Source organism: Acipenser ruthenus, chromosome 29, assembly GCF_902713425.1.
Source record: "Acipenser ruthenus chromosome 29, fAciRut3.2 maternal haplotype, whole genome shotgun sequence".
In the NCBI taxonomy this organism is placed as follows: Eukaryota; Metazoa; Chordata; class Actinopteri; order Acipenseriformes; family Acipenseridae; genus Acipenser; species Acipenser ruthenus.
Window position 1 is genome coordinate 18,105,546 of NC_081217.1, and position 23,731 is coordinate 18,129,276.

At 38.7% G+C, this 23,731-nt stretch overlaps 2 protein-coding genes across 6 annotated transcripts; both read left to right on the top strand.

The window, feature by feature from the left end:
* The first annotated feature begins 633 nt into the window (after window positions 1–633).
* On the top strand, window positions 634–8,266 carry LOC117433685 (ubiquitin thioesterase OTU1-like). 3 transcript variants are annotated; one of them, XR_009309268.1, is made up of 4 exons: window positions 634–781; window positions 2,852–3,076; window positions 3,539–5,783; window positions 5,886–8,266. XR_009309268.1 is itself a non-coding variant. In XM_034056119.3 (3 exons), the coding sequence occupies exons 2-3, from the start codon at window positions 2,869–2,871 to the stop codon at window positions 4,249–4,251; spliced, it is 921 nt and encodes a 306-aa protein (XP_033912010.1). In that variant the 5' UTR covers window positions 634–781; window positions 2,852–2,868; the 3' UTR covers window positions 4,252–8,266. The 3 variants fall into 3 exon arrangements, 2 of the variants coding, with proteins under 2 accessions (XP_033912010.1, XP_033912018.1); XM_034056119.3 differs by having other exon boundaries at window positions 3,539–8,266; XM_034056127.3 differs by lacking the exon at window positions 634–781 and adding an exon at window positions 829–1,081 and having other exon boundaries at window positions 3,539–8,266.
* Window positions 8,267–10,175: 1,909 nt separating this feature from the next.
* Window positions 10,176–23,089, top strand: LOC117395575 (specifically androgen-regulated gene protein-like). 3 transcript variants are annotated; one of them, XM_059004012.1, is made up of 5 exons: window positions 10,176–10,440; window positions 11,610–11,702; window positions 19,069–19,267; window positions 19,522–19,726; window positions 20,061–23,089. In XM_059004012.1, exons 3-5 carry the CDS (start codon window positions 19,154–19,156, stop codon window positions 21,413–21,415), a joined length of 1,674 nt encoding a protein of 557 aa, XP_058859995.1. In that variant the 5' UTR covers window positions 10,176–10,440; window positions 11,610–11,702; window positions 19,069–19,153; the 3' UTR covers window positions 21,416–23,089. The 3 variants fall into 3 exon arrangements, with proteins under 3 accessions (XP_058859995.1, XP_058859996.1, XP_058859994.1); XM_059004013.1 differs by having other exon boundaries at window positions 11,613–11,702; XM_059004011.1 differs by lacking the exon at window positions 11,610–11,702 and having other exon boundaries at window positions 20,061–23,088.
* The last annotated feature ends 642 nt before the right edge of the window (window positions 23,090–23,731 follow it).

The following is a 23,731-nucleotide window of genomic DNA, read 5'->3' on the forward strand; positions in this document are numbered from 1 at the left end:
TTTCTTCACTGTTCCCATACAGCTCCATCATAACTAGACTGGTAAATAAATTATGCAAAGACTTATTTCAGTCACCCCCAAGACCATCTTTTATTAGGAATCTGTTTAAGCAATTACATTTATGTACATCAGTTTTATATGGAGGATATTCCATGCCAAAATTATAAATAAATACATGCATACAGGAATAAATAAATACATGGAGAGTTATTTATGTATTTATTTATTTATTCATTCATTTATTTATTCCAGTATTTATTTATTTTTAATTTTGACATGGAATATCCTCCATAGTTTTACTAGTTTCGTTTGAAAATTAAATGCATAATATGCGTACCGATATTTGTCATTCATGTGATATCTTGTAAGAAATGTAAGTCGCCCTGGATAAGGGCGTCTGCTAAGAAATAAATAATAATTCACAATACAATAGTTGTAATTTATGCAAGCTCTTTCTCTGTGTTATTCACACCCCCATTGTAGGTGGCGCTACCACGATCATTAACCCTGCATGTGGTTCTGTACGCCCCTCTTGCACTGGTGGCGCTCTTCCATTGTTTTGCAGACGGGTTCTGCTCCAGCGCAGCACGTTTTTAAATCTGCAGGGGATGCGCAGACTTTGCGTCAGAGTATGCGTGACCTCTGTTGTCAGTTCCGGCTGCGGTCAAGCAGTTTGCCTTACTCGGACAGGGCTTGCGTGCAGACTCACGTAATCTGACGCAAAGTCTACGCGTTGCAGACGCACCCATTGTCTCGGGTAGACGGATTTGAGAGGTTGCAGGTGAAAACAAACTTCAATTATATTTTAATCCTAAATATAACGTGTATTAAATAACCGGTGGCGGAGATACGGGTTCACATTGCCAGTGTCTGTGAAATTTTGCACTTGTATGTTTATACAACAAGTGACAACGCCGGGTTTACAAACAACAGCAGCGAAACGGGGCTTTGTGTACGCTGTCAATTTAGTGAATATCGCTTTGCTTATCAATATTTATTTATTTAAGTACTGGTTATTTAAGGATGAATTATATCGTGCACAAAAATTGCACCTGCCTGTGTGACATAACATAACTTGAATGTAAGTTAGCCTGTTTTTGAATATTGTTTTATAAATGTAGTCTACGTGTCATTGCTAATGAATGTACCACGCAGTACTACTCCCCTATATATTAGTATATGTTTTGCACAATTCATAATTTGTGAATTAACTGCCATGATGTTTTCAAGATTAAATACCGTGTTTAAAAACGTGTGAAACAAATTAATGTACTGTAGTAATAATAATAATAATAATAATAATAATTACTAGGCAGATGTCACAACCAGTAATTTATAGGATTTTTTGGAGGCAGCAAAGTAGTTGATTTTTCCGAGTGCGAGAAGCACATAATTATGTAACTCTTATGTAACTTAAGGTCAATAAACCATGAATACTTCTCTTTATGTCGTGGTTCGTCATGGCAGTATAATTTCTACTGGTAATAACTGAGAAACCCCCAAAAGGTCTCTAGTCACTTTGATAATGTTGATAATAATAAAGTATCCTAGACCATGCGCAATAGATAGTATTAGTAACTAGTAATGGTAAGATTGTTTTTTGAAGCAGGGTGTATCCCACCCTGTGTAATTGTATTGTGATAGTTTCGTGTAGAGCGACTTGTGGCGCTTCTGAAACGTACACCAGTTCGATTTTCTGCATCAGCAGCAAAACCCCGAGTTCTTTGTTCTCGGGTTCTAATCAGCAGATGCCTCTGTCTGTTCAGTTTCCCGGTACAGGCTAAGCACTTGCTAGGACAGCTAGACTAATATCAGTAGAATGTAACCCACATTGTGTATGTACAGCACTTTTCAGTTACTGGGTGGAGCGGAGGAGGTGTGCTGAAATAGTAAAACCATGCTTGCTGTTGTAAAGAGTAATCACGTTTAGATGTTTCCATGGTAAAAAAAATAAATAAAATAAAACATTGTGTAGTTAAATTCAGTTGGTAGAGAGTTATTGTTTTTCAGATAAACAGCCTTGGTACTAGTTCACAAAATAGAGATACTCACTGTGAATTCTTATTTTTGGGGGATTGGGGTTAGTGTTAACTTTTAAATGTAGTCCAGTTCAATTGACTGGTGTAGGTACAGGAAATGTTAAAAACCACTCGAATTGCCTAATAGACCCAAACTTTACCTGCTTGTTATCAGAATATTCACACCTAACAATGGTCAATATCATATTAGCAGGATTTAATTACCAAGGCATTTTCACTTCTTCATTTTATGAAAGTACTGTTTGTAAGCCCTATAAAGCAGAATGCAGTGTAGCTTATGGTATTTGTTTTTGTAAAAAAACAATTAAAAAAAAAAAGTGTCGCAGTTTGTGTAATTGGTGGTGATGACAATGCAAAACCCTTGAGTCTGTTTTTTGGGTAGTTTGTCAATGAACGTAGAAGAGGCAATTGGGTGGTGCACGTTTGTCACAGGGTTTGCCTGTTGTGTGGCTCAGTTTGTATTGCTCATCTCTGAAGTTCTTTTCTTACGAAATCGCTGCTGTGGTTATAGCTTTAACTTGTCTGTGTATGTTGTTTAGTTGCCATGGTGCAGCGTAAACATTTAAATACCCGTTCTGCCTTCAAAGACTTACTTGACTGTTACAAAACCCACTGGAGGACCAGTGAAAGCAGACCATTCGTATAGCAGAGGCAAAAAAAACTCAAGCCACAGTTACGCAGACAATGTTAACACAAAAGTCTTGAAAAAACAATTGCATTGGTAGTAAAAAAAATATATATATATATATTTTAAATAAAACAATTGCATCTATTGGCGGTATCCTGATTACTTGTTTATTTTTGCCTGGTAGAATTGCGTGTGTCCAGGATGCTGCGTCTGCGTTGCAAGGCCAAGAACGGGACTCACCTCATGCAGGGGCTGACCAGCCTGTCCTGTGTCCAGGAGCTGAAGGACAAGGTGGCTGAGCTGACGGGAATCCCCTGCGAGGTGCAGAAGATCATGGCCGGCTACCCTCCATCAAGCCTGGACCTCAGCAACGGAGATGTACATCTGCAGGACTTCCCCATCAAGTCAGGTAACCAGCTGCTGCTGCTGCCCTAGTAAACATATGGAGTCTGCATTTCAGCGAAGTGCTGCCCCCTGTTTAATTTGTTACATAGCGGATTATAGAGACACTGAAAGGTTTCCTAAGCCCTCTCTGGTTTTCATTTCCAATAGTAATGATTAAGTTCACGACAATGCCTAGTACACTGTAGCCAGCCTCTATTCTGTATGAAGATCATCCAGACATTCCAAATGGGGGGAAAAATATCTAAAAATAATAATTGATCACTCTAAATTATTATTTTTTTAAAATAATTTAATCATCCACAACCTTCATTAAAAAGATGTTTAATAATACTGAAAAGAAACTTGGAGAAACATTTCCACATAAAAATGTCATTTCGTTTCAGTACTACTGCGTACAGAATTAGAAAACCATCTGCAAATGATGTAAATGTATACGCTTTTGTTGGAATTGTGAACTGTGTTGCAGGAGACACTTTGATCGTCGAAGAAGAAAAGAATAAACCGAAGCCCCAGCCTCCTCTGGGAGTTTCGAAGTCCAACGCCTCCCCCAGCCTGCCAAAGGATTCCTCTCCTGTGCTGGCGAGGCGCGTGGTCCCCGCGGACAACTCCTGTCTCTTCACCAGCGTGTTCTTCGTGGTGGAAGGGGGCGTCTATGACCCCTCCTGTGCCCCGGAGATGCGGGGTCTGATTGCGCAGATCGTGGCCAGCGATCCCAGCTCCTACTCGGAGGCAGTGCTGGGGAAATCCAACCAGGAGTACTGCGACTGGATCAGGAGGGATGACACCTGGGGGGGTGCCATAGAGGTGTCCATCCTGTCCAAGTTCTACCAGTGTGAGATCTGCGTGGTGGACACCCAGACGGTCAGGGTGGACCGCTTTGGGGAGGATGCAGGCTTCTCCAAGAGGGTCTTGTTGATTTACAATGGGATCCATTACGACCCCCTTCAAAGGGCGGTGCCCGGTTCGGACGCACCGGCCCAGACCATCTTCTCCACCAGCGACGATATCATCCTGGCACAGGCTTTGGAACTGGCCGACGAGGCGCGGAGGAAGCGTCAGTTCACAGACGTCAACCGCTTCTCCCTGCACTGCATGGTGTGCCAGAAAGGCTTGGTGGGACAGGCAGAGGCCCGCGATCATGCCAAGGAGACCGGACACACTAACTTCGGAGAAGTGTGACGATCCCTGCCCTGGAGGCCCCTTCCTCTACCTCACAGTCCCAGCAGCACTCTGGGCTTATAATTAAGCTAAACAAAGATATTAGTCAGTGTTAAGGAAACTAAATCCACCATGGTTACAAAGCCAGGAGAGCCTCTTTAAAAGATATTATTGCTGTTTTTATTCTTCTTATTATTACCATTGTTATTCTGATTATTATTACAGTATTGGCTGGTTTCAAAGACCACAATTAGCATGAATTTTGGGTTATCTAACCCAAGATAACATAAGGTTGTACATTATTAGGAGGCTGTGTGGTCCAGTGGTTAAAGAAAAGGGCTTGTAACAGGAGGTCCCCGGTTCAAATCCCAGCTCACTCACTGACTCATTGTGTGACCCTGAGCAAGTGACTTAACCTCCTTGTGCTCCGTCTTTCGGGTGAGACGTAGTTGTGACTCTGCAGCTGATGCATAGTTCACACACCCTAGTCTCTGTAAGTCGCCTTGGATAAAGGCGTCTGCTAAATAAACAAATAATAATAATAATAATAATAATTATGCTAGTCAGGGTCTGTGAAACCAGCCATGTTGTGTTTTAAACCATGTTAGGATTTTATCACAAAAACAATGTACCTCTGCTTAGTCACTGACACTTTGATAACCTTCTGAGGTTAACAAGCTCTCTCTGGGAAGTTTGTCCTCTGAGTTGGATTGGTGTTGGACACTTAAATGCATGTCTGCTGTAATTTATTCAGAAAAGTTTTTACAAGATAGTTATATTTGCAACTCTTGCAAAATAATGGGAGGTTACCATATTGAAACCAAACTTACTGTAACAGTTTCGCTGCCATACTTTACATTCTCTTTTCAGGGGGCACGACAATTCTAAACTGGGCGCTGAAGCATACACTTTATTACCAAGCTTATTTTAACACATGTTCCGATCACTAGACTTCAGTCATTGCAAAATGTTGTATTTTATTGTTAGTTTTTTTTCAAGACAGCTGCTAGTTTGGCATATTGTGAACTGTGTTGTATTACATAGCCATAATATTTGAGGGCAAAATAAGAGCAAGGCTGCTGGAGTTTTCATAGCATTATTTTAACTAGTACTGGATTTACTTGATTTTTCAGTTTACATTTTTTTTTTTTTTGGTTTGGTCTTTGAAACAGTACATTATGGACAATGGGGTTAGATGATTATTTTAAAAAAAAAAGTTGCAAACCTGAACCACACCTTTCTGCAACTGGGCAATGTAGTGCCGTAGAAACATCAATCATCAAAGGTACAGAAATGTGCTTAAACATACTTTACCACCGTGATAACACGGGTACAGGTCATCTACATGTAGAACAAGAGGTTTGCAAGAGGTCAGTCAGCATCTTTCCAATAGATCTCTAAAACTAAAACAAACCCAACTGCGAGTAACTGCAGCAAGTTCATGAAGAATCTGGTCTTGTTCACTGTAATGATTTCAGCAGCTTGTGTGGGTTGCCCGAATGCTAATCAGTTCAGCATTAAATCAAGAGTCGTTTTTACAGAAATGAATCCAGGTTCTCCCTTGCTTGCTGCATAAGAAACCGTTTTGTCATTGCTTTGCACCTGCAGTTTGAGAAGCCATTCGTTTACAGTAACATGAACTAGTACAAACACAGGTGCTTTTTAATTTATTTAATTTTTTTTTCTAAATCTATATATATACACTCTGATTGCTGTGGCCTATTTTTGTGAGTGTCTGGTTTGGTTCAAGTATTGCAAAGTAAGTAAATTGGAATACTTCACAGAAGTTCTGACAGATCAGTTCCTGGTAGAACGCTAGTGTTTTGAAACCCTTGCTGATTGTGTGTGCTACAATCTGGAACAGGGTTAGAGAATGCAAAACAAAAACACAATGACTGTTTAGAAAACAGTTCTCTTTTCCTCAGGTTTATCTGCACTTTGAGACTATGGAAGGACTCTGTTACGGCACAGTGAACCTGTACTTGAAAGAAAGCATTTCTAATTCAGTGTCTGGAGAAGCCTTTTTTTGATTCTGAACTTTTTGAATATAATAGTATTTAGAGGGGTCTATCTTGGCTGATTTTGTTTTAGCAATGGTAGCATAAGGAATGGATGAATTTTGCATAGAATTAAATAAAATGTTGAAGTTATTCATTGTGAAGATCATATTTCCCCTCCTTTCCTGAAACTGGCACGTGAATCTTCATATATGAATGTGTACTGTACATAACACTGCATATTGTGAACTGTGTTGTATTACATAGCCATAATATTTGAGGGCAAAATAAGAGCAAGGTTGCTGGAGTTTTCATTTTATTTATTTTTTTAAATACTGACTTGATAGCTTTTATAACACACACATTGATGTAGTGACCTATATTGTACCAGCTTTTTGAAATTCAGAGTGAGTGTCCCCCCAGCCCCTAATCCAGGGGTACTCTACTCTGGATCCTCAAGGGTAATGCCTTTGTTCCAGGGGGGGCTACATTATGAACTGGAATGATATGCAAATAGGTCAGCTTCCAGGCGTGCAAGGTGTCTGGTGCTAATCTGGATTTAGATCAGGGATCACCTTAGGATGTAAATCCAGAAGCCCTGCATTTCAACTCACTGCACCATGACAGAGAGACAGCATGCATGTGATTGAGCAGTGTGTGGTTTTAAAGGCATCTTGAGTTTGTTTCTCAGGTTCTTACGCAGATTTTGGTACTCTTGTAACTGACCAGTACTGATTCTGATAACGCCTGGCCTAGTCTTTGTTTTATTTATTTTCTACTTGTATTACATCAGTAAAAAAAAAAAATAAAATCAGTAATTGCCCTTTGAATAAAACACATACACCGCTGCAAACACACACTCTGCAAAAAATCCGGAGTACAGTGCCTTGACACAGGACTAACTGAAGCCGAACTGGAAGACCTTTTTGGTGTTCCTTTATTTTGTATGAGGTACACTATATTGGGGCACCACTGATTTGCAATGGTAAGTGGTTTTGTTGTTGACACACAATAGTTTCTGTGTACTTTAAAAACTGGCTCAAGCACTTATCAGTGAAGCATTCCACCGCGTGTTAAAAATAGCTTGTAAAAAGGTAGTGCCACCTGCTTTCAATATTACTACTATAATTACTAAGTGCTGTAACCTCACATGCTACAATTTAAGCTGTATCATACTGACTCTCCAAAACTATTTTTATCCAGCAGCTTTTCTTTATTTACTGTCTTAGTTCCAATGGTAGCCTTCGTTTTTCAGTCTGGGTTGCTATAAATAGGCTAAAGCGACTGGTGATCGACGTGGATTAGCCTTTAAGTTATTATAACTAAGCTGCTGCGTTTTTAAATAGGATTGCAAGGTGCTGATGATGTTCTGCCACTGAATAGTTGGTTTTAGGTATAGGATTTTGACTGCTGGGTTTATTGTACTGTATGAAAAATGATTTATTGCACATGTAATGTGTGTATAATTGGCAATGTATCCTGGTGTAGCAAATATTTTAGAAAACTTGTGGTTTTAGAGTTACAGTAACAGCAGATGGAATTTGCTACGATAAACCGTTTGGGCCTATAAATACATCCTGCATGAACACGGACATGTCGATGTGCAGAAGATTGACAACATGCCATATTTGCATGAACCAGTATCTGGGAAATACTGGGAGAAAAACACCAAACCAATCATGGGAATTTAGAACCAAGGGGCTGCAACATAGGGGTTGATTTAGTCCACAGCCACCAGGTGTCAGTTAGTGACTGGGCTGGTGCAAAAATCAATCTCATCGGCATTTACCCTGGAGAAAATATTGTACCTCTAGAACCACACTGCCGTCGTTGCCATGTTGTCAAGGACAATCAAGCGACAGCATTTCATGAGTAGGTCGGCCGCTGTGCTGTTTGCAGAGTACAACATTTGTGTGCACGTATGTTGTGTGGATTTTGTATCTTGTAATTAAACTCACAATAGCCACCCATGCCTTTAAGACTCACTGAACCCATGCCTGATGATATTTATGATATTAATAAAATAAGACTGAACCGTGCTGGGTAGTTTGCTTGCTTACTGCTTTAAATACATAGCAGGTGTGAACTGATGATGTGTGCATTTATTACTCTAACAACAGGTAAAAGTGGGGCAGCTGAAAAAAAAAAAACAGGTCATCCTTGCTGGATCACACCCTTCTTCACAAATCTTAACAGGAACCCTGCTTCATTCAGGGTTTGTTGTCTCAGATCAGAGGGGGTTGTGCTGGAACAGCTAAAGAGGATTTCATGGATACCAAAGCTTATTTAATTAACGAAACAGGCTTTATATAAGAGTGAAGGTTTGGTGAGCCTGTTACTAATGAGAACCAGTCACAGCATAAAGACACATGTAAGGCTGCTGCATTTTAATTGTAAGATGATTTGAATTTCACAAACACCTGGTTTCACAGTCTCCGATTAACACTAATCTAACACCACGAACTGTCGCTGAATTAATGTAGCTCAAGATTAGTGCTATCATTACCGGCATATATACAATTGGTAATTGAAGTACTTACAGTTTTATTTTACCACATTATCTATACATTTTGGTTAATGAAATGAGGGTATGAAGAATGTGGGATTATTCCTGTGTCTATCATAAGAGAAAGTTAAAACAAACAAACAAAAAATGTTTTTTAAAAAAAAAGCTTAAATGGTCATTTTCAAAATTACCACAAGGGGGCGCTGAGAAAAGCAAAGGGTTTACAATGAGCGTGAAAATAGTATGAAGGGAATAATAATAATAAACATTATTTAACAGATTGCAGCATATTGATTCACAATAACACCCTTTACTTCTTACATTGTTCTTTTACTGTACTGCGGGGTTCGTAGTATTATTTCCTTTAAACTGTTCATTTGTTTATTGAACACCCGACTTTTGATAAAGAAATATGTGGTGTACTATTATCAGTCTATCGGCTGTGCTCATGTAAATGTACGTGTGTGTGCTTCTTTGTTATAGACCAGATCTGGACCAGATTTAAATCTAAACGGGACTTTCCTGGATAAATAAAGGGTTAAATAAAAAAAATCTAATAAAAGGAACCGTATAATTCCATGCTCTGGGCAATCTCAAGTTAACATCTATGTAAAGTGCTTGATTTCAATTGACGCAAGAGTATCAGTTGCAAACCGTGTGGCTTGATATGGAACCGCTGACGGTTATGTTAAAAATGCGTTGTGCTTCCTCTTTCACACAATAAAAATAAAAACAGAAATATAGCTGATACACTGTAGGGCAAAATCTAAAAGCAGCTGAAAAGCTCGATCGTAAAGATCATCAAGGTGTGTGTGTGTGTGTGTGTGTGTCTATATATATATATATATATATATATATATATATATATATATATATATATATATATATATAATTTGTTTTTTAATGTGTGTTAGGCTACTGTATATAGGGGTATGATATTCCTTAAAACCATGAATCCTATATATAGAGAATTACTTATGTAAGAAGAGATAACGCTTATATAAAGAATGCACCTGTAATAAAAGATTGACGTCTTTACTATATTAATCATAGTTTAAAACAAGCCCTTCTGTCGTATATGATGATAGTTATTATTAGTAGTCGTAGTAGTCGTAGTATTGGTGTTGATGTCATTGCTATTTATTTTCAGTAACGGTGGAAGGGTATGACTCTGCTTAATGTATCTGTCTGGTTTAGGGGTCTCCCTGTACTAATCCCCATTGACACTAAATAGCACGCTGCAATATAATCTATTCTGTTAGACTCGGTGCGACCTAATTTGCTTTTAAGTTTTATTTTACTTAGTGAGTCAATGTATGCCACTATTCATGTGAGACAGAAAATACGTGCATTGTTAATGTGAATGCCTCTAATAGGTTGAAAAAACCCATGAAGTTGATATATACCTGTCTACCTGCGAGGCCCCGAAGTGTTGAGTCAGGCATTCTTGTGATAGGCTGCACCTGTTCGAGTGGGCGTGGTCACAACAGTGTCACGGGAGGACGTGCAGAAACAGACAGGCTTGAGTTAGTGGTATGCAGTATTACCTGCTCAGGTGAATCAGAGTCACATCAGAAACTGAGAAACCGAGAAAGGTGCTCCACGCAAAGGCGAGGGTTGCTTTTAAAGGACGTCGTGTTTTGGACGTTTTGTGGAATACAGTATACAATCAGTAGAGTCTTTGGGGTTATCTGGAACTGCGTCCAGGTAGGTAAACAACAAACTTTTATCAGCAGACTTTCAACATGAGCATGAAAAAATGGAGCCAGTTTTAAACAAGCGAGATTATATATATATTGAGTAACCGGTACATTGTATCCACGCGTATTACCGTAATTTAAAACCAGTTAAATTAACTGGGCGCCTTGGGAAACTAAACCCAAGCGAAAGTTACTTAAAACAAATAAAATATATACAATTCACACCTAAAGAAAAAAAAAAACTACCTTTTTGAACCAAGAATATAGGCTACGCTATTGCCTAATATAATGATATGAAATGGTTGTGAAATGCTTATTATTATTATTATTATTATTATTATGAAAGTAAAGTAAAATACAGTTTTAAAAATATTTCATTAATGCTATGCACTATACGAATTTCAGAATTAAAGAGCGCAGATGGCGTCATTATTATTATATTTCAGAAATCATTGAGAATGAGCATATATGCGTTTAATTGTGATCTATACTCATATTTATTTTTTATTTAATTAATTTATTTAATTTACTATTTTTTACTTTTTTAATTAGGGGGATTATTTACAAAAAATCCGTGGTGAAAAAATAAACGGTACGCGATGTATTTTATTTTTTCAAAATCTCACACTTGACATTTTCCGGTTTAAGGGAAATTAATTGGGAATGGAAATATTCCAGATGATTCCCAGTGATCAATTTATTGCACCACATCAAAAACCCTTTTGTTTTCAAAATGTTTGCAATACTTTGCTAATTTAGAAATATAAACTGCCATGTCCACGTTGAAGATATAAACCCTTGGTATCTGTGATGTTACTTTGTTTCTGTAGCTGGTCTACCAATACATTTTGCTAGCATTACATATTAAGGGATGGCAATAAGACTCCCATTGCACGGCAGTTTGATCCACTCCTGGTTTTACTATGAGTTTAATCACACTCTCCTGAGCTTGCTAGGTAAGCACTGTCTAATCATGCTTGCAGTAAAACCTGGAATGGATGAAACGGTTATGCCTTAATTCCGTCCCTGGATGCAAAGATCGCTATGTTTAAAGCGCAGTCCGCTGCAAAAGATGTGCTGTACCTTCACTCTCTGTAGGTCTTCCTTTACCTGTTAGGAACCGCTAGTTTGTGCTCCTGTGGGGTTCTAGCATTTATTGTTCATTTTACCCTCCAGCAGAACAAGAATGGAAATAAGACTCCTATTTCCCTTTGTTTGCTCTCAAGAGTGGAACCAATATTCTTGGTAATGGGAACTCTTTGAAAGGAGGTAGGAAGGGATTTATCCCTGCACACTGTAGGTAAAGATTAATGAAAGTGAGCGTCTGAGGTATTTACATGACAGGGTGGTGCAAAGGTTCATTGTGCCTGTTTCTTTAGAGTCTGTTTTTTTATGAATGATTAACCTTTCCCCCTAATGCTGTTGTAAATAGAAATCCTCCTGCTTGCTGTTGTAGAGTTTTAACCCTTAGTGAGAAAACACAATAGCAATTATTTCCCAAAGCCTTTTATTGTTAGTGTTTTTCCCCCCTGAAAAACATTATGCTCTTGATTCCCAGGGTGGTTCTTAAACAACCTCATCTCTCGATACAAAAAAGCAAACACAAACAACTTTTCTGTTCATTTATTATACGCTCTCTTAAGCTTTTATGCATTTCTGTTACTCACTGTGAAACCACTGTTCTGTACATGCAAACCACCATCAGAAATATTGGATCTCGCTTTCTGGAATTTCATCAAGTCACTAAATTAGAATCCGCCTCCTCGGGAATGTAATGTGCCTTTTCAGACTATATTTAAAAACGTGCAGTTGTTTTTCTCTAATTTTAGTTAGATTTCTGTTAAACCTTCCCCCCTCCACTGTTCTTGTTATATTCTAAGTTGAAACCACTTAACAAAAGATTTTGTTATTCAAGTACGTGATTTGTTAGGCATGGTGACCATCAGGGGAAGCTGTAGTCTTGCCTCTTTTAATAATTTAGAGTGTTCATGTAGTCTTGGTGTCATGTAAACGGCTTGTTTTATATTTGAAACTTTCCATGATGTTTAAATCTTAATGCTGAGTTGTCTCTGACTAACTAACCTGATCCATTCACTTCTGGTGGTAACATTCCAGAATTAGTATGGTGCTGTTCTTTTGTCTAAACAGTGCTCTACTATGCTATAGACCTGGAATTCTAGGTATGCTTCCTCAGTGCTCCTCAAGGCTTGGGCAGACTATTCTGTCATTTTAAAGCAAGACCGATATCCTAATAATAGGTTTCCGCTGTTTGACAGCCTAGTTTGCTATCATGTAAAGTGACAATAACTGGAAAATATTGGGTACAAACCTTGAGGCTTTTTTTTTTAATGTCAGAAGTACTGAAAGATGGGACACAATACCTCCTTCTTAATTTGAGGCACACCCAGTCATTTTCCATTCAACTGGTTTCACGAAACAGTTGTCGTGATTTATTGCAAGTGTAAACACACAGTCCTGTGTACATACACACAGCCATGCTGCTGTGTCTTTGTCTATTTTCCCTACATCAGATGATGTGGCTTCCAGTTACACTTTTAAAGCTTTGACTTGCTATTGTCCTTTTGCACTTTCATGGTGTTTGCATTCTGCGTGGTTCTTTACAGGCAATAGGTTATTGCAGTTATTCAAATGCTATGATTTGTGTGTTGAGATTCTTTTGATCCCAGTTTCGTAATTACTTTTCAGTTCAGTTGATCTGTAACCCAAGCTAGATCAGTGTGTTTAATCCATTCAGTCCTGAAGGTCCTGCCTTATCTTAATACTGTATGTTAACATATACCATGGGAACCTCATGGAACTCCTGTAGTCCCAGTCTGAGTTAGCATATAAATATAAAAAAGACGCTTTTAGTCCTGTTCACATGTAGTTCCTTCTTTAATTTAATTTCGCATTCTTCAGTGCAACAAAAATAATTCGAGACTAGAAAGGGTTAAAGCATTAAGAATTAGTGCCATCTAGTGCACAGCTGAGCATCGCCAACAATACAAAAATAAACTTGATCCTTAAACTGCTCCCTCAATGCAGCTGGCTCTGGCTGATCTAGCCTGGGTTACACATGTCTGACAGGAAGCCAGAACTAAAGACAAGCAACTCGGGTGAAAGCATCATTCACTACAGAAAACAAGCAAGACATGAGCTATTGAAAACGCCATCGAAAGATAAGAGGAACAAAAAAAAAACTCGAAACCTGAAAATGTAATTTGAAGACAATCTTTAACGACACGGCAATTCTAATACAATGTGTTTGCTATCAGTGAATGATGCATGTAAAGTATACAGAAGAACTATGATGTCGTTGTAGGGATGATTTCTGGATGTTAACCTAACCCCAAACAATTCAATCCGTAGGCGCGTTGAGTTAGATCAAGTCAATTTATTTGAAGGTTAACACAGAGCGCTCCGGAGACCCACTCAACCGGCACTTTATCAGTACTCGGAAGAATGCGATCTGCCTGAATTCCCTTTTACATCAGTATAAAGGATTCTCTATTCTAAACATTGCACCAATAATATTCTAACACACAGCCACGTCTAACTCTTATCTTCTCTTTTCAACCCTATATCGAGAAAAACAACCATATATGGTCATACCACCAAATGGTGTCTACTGAAGCAGTTAAAACTGGTCCCGCTATCCTACATTCCCTACCCATCCTTACACCACTTCACCCCAATTATTATCTGAGGCACTCAAAACTTAGCCAACTGCATGAAGTTATAGTTCACATAAAACTTAATATATTTATTCCTTCAGTCATACACTGCTGAATATTCTTTGTTTGTTCTGTGTATTGTACATCATTTATTATCATTTGATTACCCGCTTACTCCAAAACTCTGGTGTTGCAACACTAAGATTAGATTGTGTTTGCTGACTAACTAGGTCGTTTGTTTAAACGTATTAGATCCTGAAGTATGATGGTAAAGTGCAGTACAGTAAACTTGAAAAGATTTCTAAGACTTTCATTATACAGTTTCTGGTGTGAATTTTATCAGGGGAAGCTGCCAAGGACCCTTGTGTAGTGTTTGTTTCGGGGTGGGCTTGGTTTGTCATAGGCAGTTAAACAACTAAGGGCTGAATTCATAAAGTCATGAATATGAACCTGTGTTTCAGAAATGTACAGAAGTGGAACTGCAGGATTTTATATGTAGCCTCAACTTGCTAATATTCTGGGTGCATTTGACACTTTTGCTTTTAAAAAGGAGGCGTCCATCTTTAGAGGGTGTTGGGTACTGTGTTCACAAAAAGTCAAGTTGTTGCTTAATACGTGTAAGTTTATAAGGTTTTTATGATCTGATACAGATGGGCTAGTCTGTAAAATTGAGAGCTCTGCTGTTGTAATACACATAACAGCATGCTGATGTCATAATGAGCTAAAGTGTAATTAGCGTAGGCATGCTATGACTGGACACATGCAATACCTGGCAGCTGTTTATAGGTTTGAGGTAATCTGGTCTAGGGCTTTTGTTCAAGTGCAAGCATTGTATTGCCATGCTTGTGCAGGAGGTAGCCAGGGAGTGAAAAAACACACACACATGCAATCCAGAGATCAGCTTTCTTTTGAAGCAGTTCTTCGCTTGTGGATTGGAAACTCATACCCACGATGTAATTGAGCTCCCTGACAGTGTCATAAGTCTGAACAGGACAACACTGCACCTTCGCAACGGCTCTGATGCAAAGTGATAATTGTACACTGCCTCACACAGCACTTTGAAATAAAGTGAAAAGAAAAAGGACGGCCTTGGAGAGAGGTCCACTGGTGGCCCCTGAATAATGAGGCTACCCATTTATTTAACTATGAAGTCATGACCGGCCATCTACTCACAAGTTTTTGGAACTTGTTCCAGATTCATATCAGGAATGCTAGCACAATTGAATCTTTTTAAACCTGTTTGAATACTTATTTGTTTGGGTCAGTTTATTAGATTATATATTAGACACAGTCTTTTTATTTCTTTTGTAAAGTGCCCTGGAATGCTTGCATGAAGAGCGCTATATCAGTGCAATTTGTTTATTATTATTATTATTATTATTATTATTATTATTATTATTATTATCCAAAAAACAACCCAGCATAAAAAAAAACAATTGTCCCTTCTTTATAGTTTTATACTTATTTACACAGAATTATACAGAAAGAAAGATTCCAGCATTTGCTGTTAAATTGTTTGAACCAACTGCTAAATTACAATGGAGTCAGTTTATTACTTCTCTTAATTCATTTCAAATTATACTGTATTTTCTTAATCAGTTTTCTTTAAAGGGTGTCCTTTACTAATGTTTTTCATTGCCGTTTAAAAAATTAAAAAGTATTCCCTTTTATTAATAACTCTTAAAATTGTCTAAATAAAACAAAGCATTGCCTTAATTGTGAATACTAATATAGATAGATAGATAGATAGATAGATAGATATGTATGTATATGTTATATTATCATACTTGGCTTGATTCATGGGATTGCAGCGATCCTGAATTTCTAAAAGCGTACTCTGTCGAAACTGACAGGTTTCATTTGTTCTTGTGTTGTTGCTAGAAAGTGTATTTTGAGAAGTGAAAGCGTGTTTAGCATGCAGGTGGTGCTTCAGATTAGATGTAGCCTATGTTTGTAATACTGACAATTTCAATTTGATTGTAAATAAACTTCCCATTTACAAGTCCTTCAATTTTAGTACTTTGCTCCATAATACAGTTATATGACTAACTTCCTATGCAAACGCGGACATGCACTCGAGTGTATTAAAATGGTGCCGCAGGGAATGAGTTACGGTGTGGTAAGAGGGACAAGACAGAGAAGTGTGATTAACGTGGGTTAAAAAAAAAATGAATCTCCAAAGAAATTAACGTGTTAATCGCAGAGGTTAACTGTGATTTATTGACAGCCCTAATAAATTATATATATATATATATATATATATATATATATAGGTAAGTATGTATAAATAAGTAGGCTTCCATTTAGATGTACTGTAGTTGGTTTTTGTTGGTACAGTACTATATTTTCATCAGAAGTATTTTAATTCAGAAAGATTCTGAAAATATCACTTGCCAAAAGACCAATATGTAAAATTCCACATTAACGAAACAACAGTAAAATTAAATCAAGCTATTACCCATGCACAGAACTGCATAAAAGGCAATGCAGTTTAGCAATATATATATAAAATGTTTCCAGAATTAAAACAGTATCCAAAGTCGGTATTCAAAATTGCAGAATATAGAGCTTGATAAGGCCTTAATGTCACAGTTCACTTGCAAATGAAAATGCACAACAGCAACTAAAGATCACAGATTTTAAAAAAAAATACATTGCAGTATCTAAAACTGTTTAATGATAAACTGTTTTACATGTAGCTGGTCTCGTTTGCTGTGTTCGTGCTGGAGGAAGCGCTGTGTAACTGCACAATGTGCATGCGAGAAGAAAAAAAACAAAAATAAAACACGGGGTGTGACGGTTAATCAAATACATGTATAATATGAATAACACGTTTACTGCACTGTGTTTTCTTTCTACACAGTTGAAGAAGGTCCTTTGTCCGAAATCCCCATTAAATATTTTTTATTTTAACTTTTTTATTTGTGTACATCCAAAAAGAAATATATATATATATATATATATATATATATATATATATATATATATATATATATATATATACACATATATATATATATATATATATATATATATATATATATATATATATATATATATACACAGACATGCTCAAATTTGTTGGTACCCCTCCACAAAAAACGAAGAATGCACAATTTTCTCTGAAATAACTTGAAAGTGTCAAAAGTAATTGGCATCCACCATTGTTTATTCCATATTTAATAGAAATCAGACTTTGCTTTTCATTTTTTATTCAACATAATATTGTAAATAAGAAAACAAATGAAAATGGCATGGACAAAAATGATGGGACCGCTAACCTAATATTTTGTTGCACAACCTTTAGAGGCAATCACTGCAATCAAACGTTTTCTGTAGCTCTCAATGAGACTTCTGCACCTGTTAACAGGTAGTTTGGCCCACTCTTCCTGAGCAAAGTGCTCTAGCTGTCTCAGGTTTGATGGGTGCCTTCTCCAGACTGCAAGTTTCAGCTCTTTCCATAGATGTTCGATAGATCAGGACTCATAGAAGGCCACTTCAGAATAGTCTAATGTTTTGTTCTCATCCATTCTTGGGTGCTTTTAGCTGTGTGTTTTGGGTCATTATCCTGTTGGAGGACCCATGACCTGCGACTGAGACAGAGCTTTCTGACACTGGGCAGTACGTTTCGATCCAGAATGCCTTGATAGTCTTGAGATTTCATTGTGCCCTGCACAGATTCAAGGCACCCTGTGCCAGGCGCAGCAAAGCAGCCCCAAAACATAACTGAGCCTCCTCCATGTTTCACTGTAGGTATGGTGTTCTTTTCTTTGAAAGCTTCATTTTTTCATCTGTGAACATAGAGCTGATGTGACTTGCCAAAAAGCTCCAGTTTTGACTCATTTGTCTAAAGGACATCCTCCCAGAAGGATTGTGGCTTGTCAATATGCATTTTAGCAAATTCCAGTCTGGCTTTTTTATGTTTTTCTTTCAAAAGTGGAGTCCTCCTGGGTCTTCTTCCATGGAGCCCACTTTCGCTCAAAAAGTGACGGATGGTGCGATCAGAAACTGACGTACCTTCACCTTGGAGTTCAGTTCAGTTGTATCTCTTTGGCAGTTATCCTTGGTTCTTTTTCTACCATTCGCACTATCCTTCTGTTCACTCTGGGGTTGATTTTCCTCTTGCGGCCGTGCCCTGGGAGGTTGGCTACAGTTCCATGGACCTTAAACTTCTTAATAATATTTGCAACTGTTGTCACAGGAACATCAAGCTGCTTGGAGATGGTCTTGTAGCCTTTACCTTTACCATGCTTGTCTATTATTTTCTTTCTGATCTCCTCAGATAACTCTCTCCTTTGCTTCCTCTGGTCCATGTTCAGTGTGGTGCACACAATGATACCAAATAGCACAGTGACTACTTTTCTCCATTTAAATAGACTGAATGATTACAAGATTGGAGGCATGTGTGATACTAATTAAAGAAACTAATTAGTTTGAAATATCACTATAATCCAATTATTTATTATCTTTTCTAAGGGGTACCAACAAATGTGTCCAGGCCATTTTAGAATATCTTTGTAGAATAAGCAATAATTCATCTCTTTTCACAGCTTCTTTGCTTTATTCTATGACATACCAAAGGCACGCAAGTATACATGATAAAATAGCTTCTAATTTCATCACTTTTCAGGTGGAATGAAGCATTATTTCAATGAGCTGTAAGGGTACCAACAAATTTTGAGCACGTCTGTGTGTGTAATATATATATATATATATATATATATATATATATATATATATATATATATATATATATATATATAAATGAGTGTGTGTATTTGTATTCATAACGATAAATACATCTGTACTTTGTAATTTGGGTGTGATTATGGTAAACACAAGTGGTTTAGAAACCCTGATCTATATATTTCCTTGGTTTACCATTTTAAAAAAATGTTTTTAAGTTCTTGTGTTTTGCTCTGTGAAGTACAATCGAAATGTTTGCTTCTGTATCTCTCCAGAGTGTGTCAGTGAAGCTCTCCTCCAATCCGCACAGGCCGCTGGTTCGGAGCCGCCCCCTTCCCTCCTTCATTTCCTCTCTGTGAGATGCCGAAGAGTGACACGTGGCCCGGCGTGGATGCCATGGAGTCCATCACGAGCGTGGGCAGCGCAGGGAGCCGTGACAGCGTGGTCAGCCTCAACTCCAGCCACTCCACCTTGGTGAGAGGGGGGGCAAATTAAATGTTTCGATCAGAAGCCGTTTTCAGTCTATAGGGTACGAGAAGTTTGCCCAGATGAGATAAATAATATATGCATTCAAATATGATTTCTGAAATCTAGTGATCTACAATGCATTGGCTCAGCATTGGAATTTTAACTTTTTGCCATTAGCAGCTGTTGCTAATATTAAACTCAGCCAAATAAACCGTCGGGGAACCTGCTTTTAATATAACTCCATTCTTCCACCCCACCAGAGTGATGACAGTCTGGAGTACCTCTCTGCCGAGGAGCGAGCCTGTCTCATGTTCCTGGAAGAAACTATAGACTCGTTGGACACGGAGGCAAATGACAGTGGGCTGTCCTACTATGAGACGACCAGAGCTGACAAACTGTCCACCAGCAACCTGGCGTCCAAGCAAGAGTACCTGTCCTCCTCTATAGGGAGCTGTAGACTGGAGGGTGTGTATTGAGTCAACAAGCTAGCATTAATAAAAAGACTAGTCATGGGTAACTTATTGAATTTCTGTATTGAAATGGCAAAGAAGAGCAAATGTCCTTAGTGATCTGTGAAACATTAACATTTTACTGAACTGTACTATTTAAATGTTTCTCTGCAAACGTAGAGTGTGGTTAAACATTACACAGTGCAAATATTGAGTTTAACAACCAGTTTTTTTTTAAAGAACGGCTGTTACCACTCAAGCTCTCTAACCAAACCGAAATTGTTGTAGGTGGAAAATATCCATATGTATTAGCCAGAATGTTTTAAAATTCTTTTTTTTTTTTCTTCTAGATGAATATAAGTCAGCCATCGACAGACCAGCATCCCAGAGAAGCAAGGGCAGCCACCCCGTGTCACACTTCCTGGTGCCTACTCCTCTGCTGCCTGCAAACAGCGGCTCCAACACTTTACCCAAGGCTGGGCTGAAACAAGCGCCAGAGAGCATTAAGCTGTCTCCCCTCTCCCAGAGCTGCATGTCCGACCCCAGTGGGATTGCTTCAGGAATTCATCCGGAGAAGCTGGGAGAGCAGACGAGCCTGCAAGCGGAGAAGCCAAAGAGCACGCCTTCGGATCCCAAGCCTTCCCGTGGTCACGTCAGGAACCCCTCCAAGACCAACTTGGGTATGATTCCACCACCAGAAGGTTTTCGAGATGGTCTGGAGAAAGCCAGAGCTGAGCACCGAGGATCTGAGAGGTCATCTCCTTTGGGAGGCCAGCATGAGAGGAACAAGATAACTTCAGAATCTTCTACCAGACCAGAGCGCTCACTGACTGGACCAGGGGCACGGCCTGCCAGTCGGCCACATCCTGCAACATCTAGATCTCTTCGCTCAGACTCTTCTCTGTCAACAACAGTACCATCTGACGCAAAGCATGGCCCGCCGACTGCTCCTAAACCCATGAAACTGCCTTCCAACATCGTAATGAAGTCCTTAAAAGGAGGAGGAACTCCTTTTCCCAGTCAGGATTCCCATGGAACCGTGGAGCACGGCAGCCCAAACCTCACAGCTTTCTCTACAGAGAAGATTGTTCACAATCATTCGCACATCAGTGACCCCCAGAGATCCAGAAGGGAGGCCCTTATGAAACTTGGCTTACTTAAAGGTGAGCCTGAACAGGACTGGCACAGCAGTCCTTTCCACTTGCCAGACCACCCCAGGTCCATGGAGCTTCCAGGAGATGACGCTCAAGCCAAACCCTTACCGGCCAAAGTCGAGGACAAGCCCAGGGGCAGCAACATGCGACCACGGGCAGACAGTGACCTGCTCTACATGATTGACAAGCGCTCCACAGCCAGATCTGCAAGTGTCAAAGCAGCAACCCTGGAGCGCTCTGGCATGGGGCTGAGTAGCTACGTGGTCGACACGTCTGTTAAGTCCAACTTGAAGCCCAACACCCTCCTGGCATCGTCTAGCTTAATCAGGAACTTCAGGCCACGCCCCGTCTCTCTGGGGACTGGGAAGGACTTTGCAGACATCCAACAGGAAGAGAAGACTGAGCAGCCCAAAGACATCAGGAGGTCTTTCCCTGCCCCTCACGGCCCCAACAAGCTGCCACGCTCCCAGGGCATCAGTGTGCAGATCACACCCAAGACTGGGGAGGACCGGAGGGAGGCCTTGAAAAAGCTGGGGCTCTTGAAGGATTAGCAATGCCGTCAGTGATGCATTCCGGACAGTTGTGGAAATGGGAATGCTGTATCTTAAACTGTAATGGGCTGACAAGGAATAGATGCCACAATCTTAGGTCTTTTGAAAACGACAAAGGGTTGAGGGTAGAAGTCTGTTTATTATTATTATTACTACTACTACTACTACTACTACTACTACTACTACTACTACTACTACTACTACTACTACTACTACTACTACTACTAATAATAATAATAATAATAATAATAATAATAATACAATTAACTGGATGTTTTTGAGGCAAAGCAATTCCTTTTGCATCGCTGCAAACATTTTGAATAAAAAACTTGTAAGGCAAAACTGGACAAATAACTAAATTTGTTAGAATTATTTTGTTTCTCTGGCAAACAACCTTTACTGAAAACGGATTCTAAAACAAAAAAGACTTCAACTTGAAAGCTCTCCTGATGATGCAAGGGGATTCATATGCTGTATATATGTTTGTGTGTGTGTATATATACTTTCTATCAAGTCAAAAATAAACTGAAAAGTTGCTGCTTAATGTTTTCTATTTCATAATGAATGCCATGTGTATATATTCCTATGCATTCTTTTGGATGAGACGGGATGAGGAAGGATAAGTACTTTTTCCTACTGGGATTAATAGTACCATTCACACGACCGAACCAGGAACTCACAAGAGAACACTGTGTTATGAAAACTCAGTGGAACTATTTGAAATACAGACTTCATATTTGCAAAGTTGGGTACAATTGTCTGTTAACTTGACCTCTGACCTAATGACCTATTCGGTCAAGTGGCTTTTCCATTTCAGGATAATGGAAATCACCATAGTTAAGATTATGACTCCCAGATTGCAACAGAACTCCTATATTCTATAATTCCAAAGGCTCTATCTTGGAATCCTCTCAGCAGTATGGGCATTGTTAGGTATTCCATGCAATCTTCTCATTATAAAACTGAAAACACTAGATAAAGATTAGTATGGTAATTGCCAAAGAAGCTCTCTCTATCGCACATGCATGCACACTTACTTTAGTATTTGAAGTTGTTTGTGTGTGTGTATGAGTTTATTTTTAGTACTAATGTGTACATTATTGAAGTGTTTTGAAATGATGGAGATATGACCCTGCATGTATCTGCACTCATTTAGATTATTTTATCTTTAATAATATTTACACTAACTGTGAAGTCCAGTCTGCAAGGGAGTGGCGCTTTCCTGTGAACAGAAGAAGCAAGTGCAAGTCTGGGGATATCAGCATGTGTAAAATACATGTCCATCTGTGTGTTACAATATGCATGTCGGAATTGTTTTAAGAGATCGGCAATGCCATAGAACCATCAAATCTGGACAGTGTGCAGAGTGTTTTTCGACACACAGTAATAATAATAATAATAATAATTATAATAATAATAGGTAAAATGCCAATTCATCAACCAATATTATTTTTTTATTTTTTTTCATGCGATTCTGAAGAAGCTGCCATTTGAAGTTTCACATGAAGTTGTCTGTGTTTTTGTCACTTTGTCTGTTCCTTCTATCAGTGTTTTAAACTTGACCTTGCAATGGGATTTTAAAACTACAAAACTGTTTATAAATGTGTATAATATGCGTCTAACATAATTTAAATATTTCCCTGAATATATTGAAGGCTGGTGTTATTATAATGTGTGCATTAGTGTTTTATACTATTATTATTTATTTTTTAGCAGACACCCTTATCCAGGGTGACTTACAATTGTTACAAGATATCACATTATACATTATTTCACATTATACAGATATCACATTATTTTTACATACAATTACCCATTTATACAGTTGGGTTTTTACTGGAGCAATCTATGTAAAGTACCTTGCTCAAGGGTACAACAGCAGTGTCCCCCACTGGGGACTGAACCCATAACCCTCCGGTCAGGAGTCCAGAGCCCTAACCACTACTCCACACTGCTGCCCTGGCCCTGGGTTTTTAACTTTAATTTATAATGTTGCTTTTACACAAAATGGTAGAAAAATCTTGTCAAACTTCATATTACTCAACAAGGTTGTAAATCTAGTAAGATGCTACTTTAAGGTGGGACTCTTAAAGTATTTGATGAATCATTGAGTTGTAATGCAGCATCCAGGAGCTGTACAAATGTTGCCTTGAATATTCCATTTTTTTTGGGGGGGGGGGGGGTTGGGCTGAGAACCAAGTGGCATTCCATCGAAGCCCAACCCGTAAAAGCCACAAATAGACAACATCAATCAGTCAAAGGAGCCTGTCATACCAGCAGCTCGCTCAATGGAATAACAAAGTAGGCTGCATGATC

Bases quoted from the DNA above. Each gene is read 5' to 3' on its own strand.
- LOC117395575 (XM_059004012.1), top strand. From the start codon at position 19,154: ATGCCGAAGAGTGACACGTGGCCCGGCGTGGATGCCATGGAGTCCATC. The intron at 19,268-19,521 runs GTGAGAGGGGGG...CCACCCCACCAG, and splicing joins ACTCCAGCCACTCCACCTTG to AGTGATGACAGTCTGGAGTA. The intron at 19,727-20,060 runs GTGTGTATTGAG...TTTTTCTTCTAG, and splicing joins AGGGAGCTGTAGACTGGAGG to ATGAATATAAGTCAGCCATC.
- LOC117433685 (XM_034056119.3), top strand. From the start codon at position 2,869: ATGCTGCGTCTGCGTTGCAAGGCCAAGAACGGGACTCACCTCATGCAG. The intron at 3,077-3,538 runs GTAACCAGCTGC...ACTGTGTTGCAG, and splicing joins GGACTTCCCCATCAAGTCAG to GAGACACTTTGATCGTCGAA.